The 2,621-nt window shown below is 51.3% G+C and overlaps 1 protein-coding gene across 1 annotated transcript in view; it reads right to left on the bottom strand.

Annotated features, from left to right (window-relative positions):
* Positions 1 to 1,247, bottom strand: part of LOC109376095 (tubulin beta-4B chain-like) — a 5,596-nt gene extending 4,349 nt beyond the window's left edge. The window contains exons 1-4 of the mRNA XM_019631798.1: positions 1,227 to 1,247; positions 767 to 916; positions 358 to 466; positions 3 to 113 (exon numbers count right to left, since the gene is read on the bottom strand). Of these exons, the coding sequence (XP_019487343.1) occupies positions 3 to 113; positions 358 to 466; positions 767 to 916; positions 1,227 to 1,247 (391 nt within the window). The remainder of the gene's footprint in view (positions 1 to 2; positions 114 to 357; positions 467 to 766; positions 917 to 1,226) is intronic.
* Positions 1,248 to 2,621: the final 1,374 nt, after the last annotated feature.

The raw sequence follows: 2,621 nt of genomic DNA, 5'->3' as shown, positions 1-2,621 counted from the left end.
ACCAAAAACAAAGTTGTCTGGTCTGAAGATCTGGCCAAAAGGACCTGAACGAACAGAGTCCATGGTGCCGGGTTCTAGATCCACCAAGATCGCTCGAGGAACATACTTTCCACCTATGGGTAAGAAAGCAGAGCAGGGAAAATTAGCAGAAGGTAAATGAGTTGGGGCTGGGTAACAGCTAGGGACCCAAACTTGTGATTCCAGGCGCTGCCACCAGGTGACAGCAGAGCTAGTCTTTGGGCCCCGGTGGTGGGAATCAAATAGAGGAAGGTCTCCAAAGGGAAAGGATGGATTTGTCCAAAGGACAGAAAGAAACCCCAGAAATGGGAGAGATGAGACCGGAGCGCCTTCCCTCACCTGTGGCTTCATTGTAATACACGGAGATGCGATCCAGCTGCAGGTCGCTGTCGCCGTGGTAGGTGCCGGTGGGGTCGATGCCATGTTCATCACTGATCACCTCCCAGAACTGTGGGGAAAGAGCAATGAACCGTCAACAGCTCATGTCCCAGCCGATTATGACCCCGCCTCCACTTAACTGCCTGCCACGTCACTCTCCTAAGCACCCCCACACCTGGGAAAGCTGCAGCTTTCACCGCTTGGAATGCGAAATGATGTCCAGCTGGGAGGGCCCAGCGATCGCAGACACTGGGCAGGGCCGAGGCAGGCGCTGCCGACCTCACTAGGTAAGTGTATTCCTCGCCCCCCAGGCTGGGCACACCTCCCCCCACGCCGCGCACAAAGAGCGGAAGGTAACGCAGTCACCCACCACCAGCCCTCCACAAGACTGTGGCACAAGAGCGCGCCCAGCCGCCACAAAGGGAGGCGTCGCGCGTGGGCGGGGCTGAGGCGCGAATTCAGCGCGCCACCTGGCGGCTGGCAAGGCAACACAGTCCCCGCCCTGCAGGGCCCTGCCCTTCTACAACGTAGCAGCCGCACTTCCTCCTCCGCTACACTGTAGCCGCGCGCAAAAAAAAAAAAAAAAAAACCCTCTTGGTCTCGGAATTTTATTCCTTCGCTAGCTTTCCCCCCTTGCTTAAAATGAGGACCCTCTTCCTTCCTCTCATCATTTAGTCCCGAGAGACTCTTTAGAAGAAAAAAAAAACCCTCCCACCCTCTTTCTCCTAATCTGTCCAAGACCTAAAAGCGTCTCTTTAAGGTGAAATAAAGGAAGCAAAATGAATCTAGCACATATTAGCCTTCCATCCACGAAAAACCTTGCGCCTGACCCTCGGGGATCGCGGGCGCATGGAAATCTTTAGTTTTTTTGTGGAGGTAACGNGTTCAGATCCCACATATGCGGGCCAGTGACACTGCCCTCCACAGCTAAGATGCTGAACAAGAGCTCAACCTGGAGCTGGGCAGCTGGGAGGCAACGGCGTAGGCTGCAGCCCCTGTGGCAGTAGGTTGCCATGGGCTACCGTGTGTAGCCAGTAGCCAGCGTGAGCGGCCAGCAGCCGCAGTGAGAGGCTGTCCAGAAGCCGGCAACCTGATGTGCCTTGCCTGGGAAGAGTGCAATGATGCTGCCAACTGGGGCCAGTGAAGCAACGTCCTCCACTAGACTGAAGAACAAAATGACAGCAACTTGTCTGTTCCCCTTCCCCCAATTCCCCAGTACTGTTCCCATGCCACCAACTCCCCAATAAAAATCTTTAAAGAAAAAAAAAGCATATTTGGGGGGGTTGCCCCAGTGGCTCAGTTGGTTAAGAACATTAACTCTGAGCAACAGGGTCACTGGTTGGATTCCCACATGGGCCAGTGAGCTGCGCTGAGCCAATAGGTGGCAGGATGGCTCAGCTGGCAAGAGCATGTGATCCTAACAAGGTTGCCAGTTGGACTCCCGCATGGGATGGTGGGCTACGCCCACCCGCAACTAAGATTGAACACAGCACCTTGAGCTGAGCAGCCACCTGGTGACTGGACTTAGAGCTGTGCCCTCCACAACTAAGATTGAAGAACTTGGCTGTTCCCCTTCCCCAATTCCCTAATAAAATCTTTTAAAAAAAACCCTATTAGTTGGAGCAGTTTAGAATGGACCATGATGTGGAACCCCATACTAGTTAGGTGTACCTTAAGTTGACTGAGAAAACCCACAGGATTACAGCACATGGTAAGATACCCATAACCCAAAGGAACCTTGGATGTGCCACGTTGGAAATTGTGCAAATGGCCTTTAACTACTTGACATTCATCTGTTTTCATTTCAATCCCTAGATCCTGCATCTGAATCTATACCCATCCTAGTAAGGCTGGTACCAGTGGTGGGCTGGTTTGGGTACCAGGGATTAAGATGTGAGGGTCAATTAAGTATTAAGGTATTCTCATCAATTTACAGAGAGCAGAGTATATGTGTAAGTGAACTTGAGGCTCTTGTCTACACCAGCAATCTAAATGAGCACACAATCTTGCATTTTTTAATTCCCATTTATTTTTGGCTCTTGGGGCAATGTCATTTTTTTCAATATGAAAAAAAGCAAGTTCAACACAAAATAGAAATTTGAAGTGTAGGGTAGGACAAAGCCAGGGGTAGGGGGGAAATGGCAATAGCAAAAAGAGATGAGATGTTGCCAGAAGATGGTGTCCTGTTCCCTCTCTGGGGAATGACTCAAACATTTAGGTGGCAG

The sequence above is a fragment of the Hipposideros armiger genome, unplaced genomic scaffold (genome assembly GCF_001890085.2).
Source record: "Hipposideros armiger isolate ML-2016 unplaced genomic scaffold, ASM189008v1 scaffold_1050, whole genome shotgun sequence".
Classification (NCBI taxonomy): domain Eukaryota; kingdom Metazoa; phylum Chordata; class Mammalia; order Chiroptera; family Hipposideridae; genus Hipposideros; species Hipposideros armiger.
Note: the sequence above shows the minus strand (reverse complement) of the source record. Positions and strands in the feature narration are given on the sequence as shown.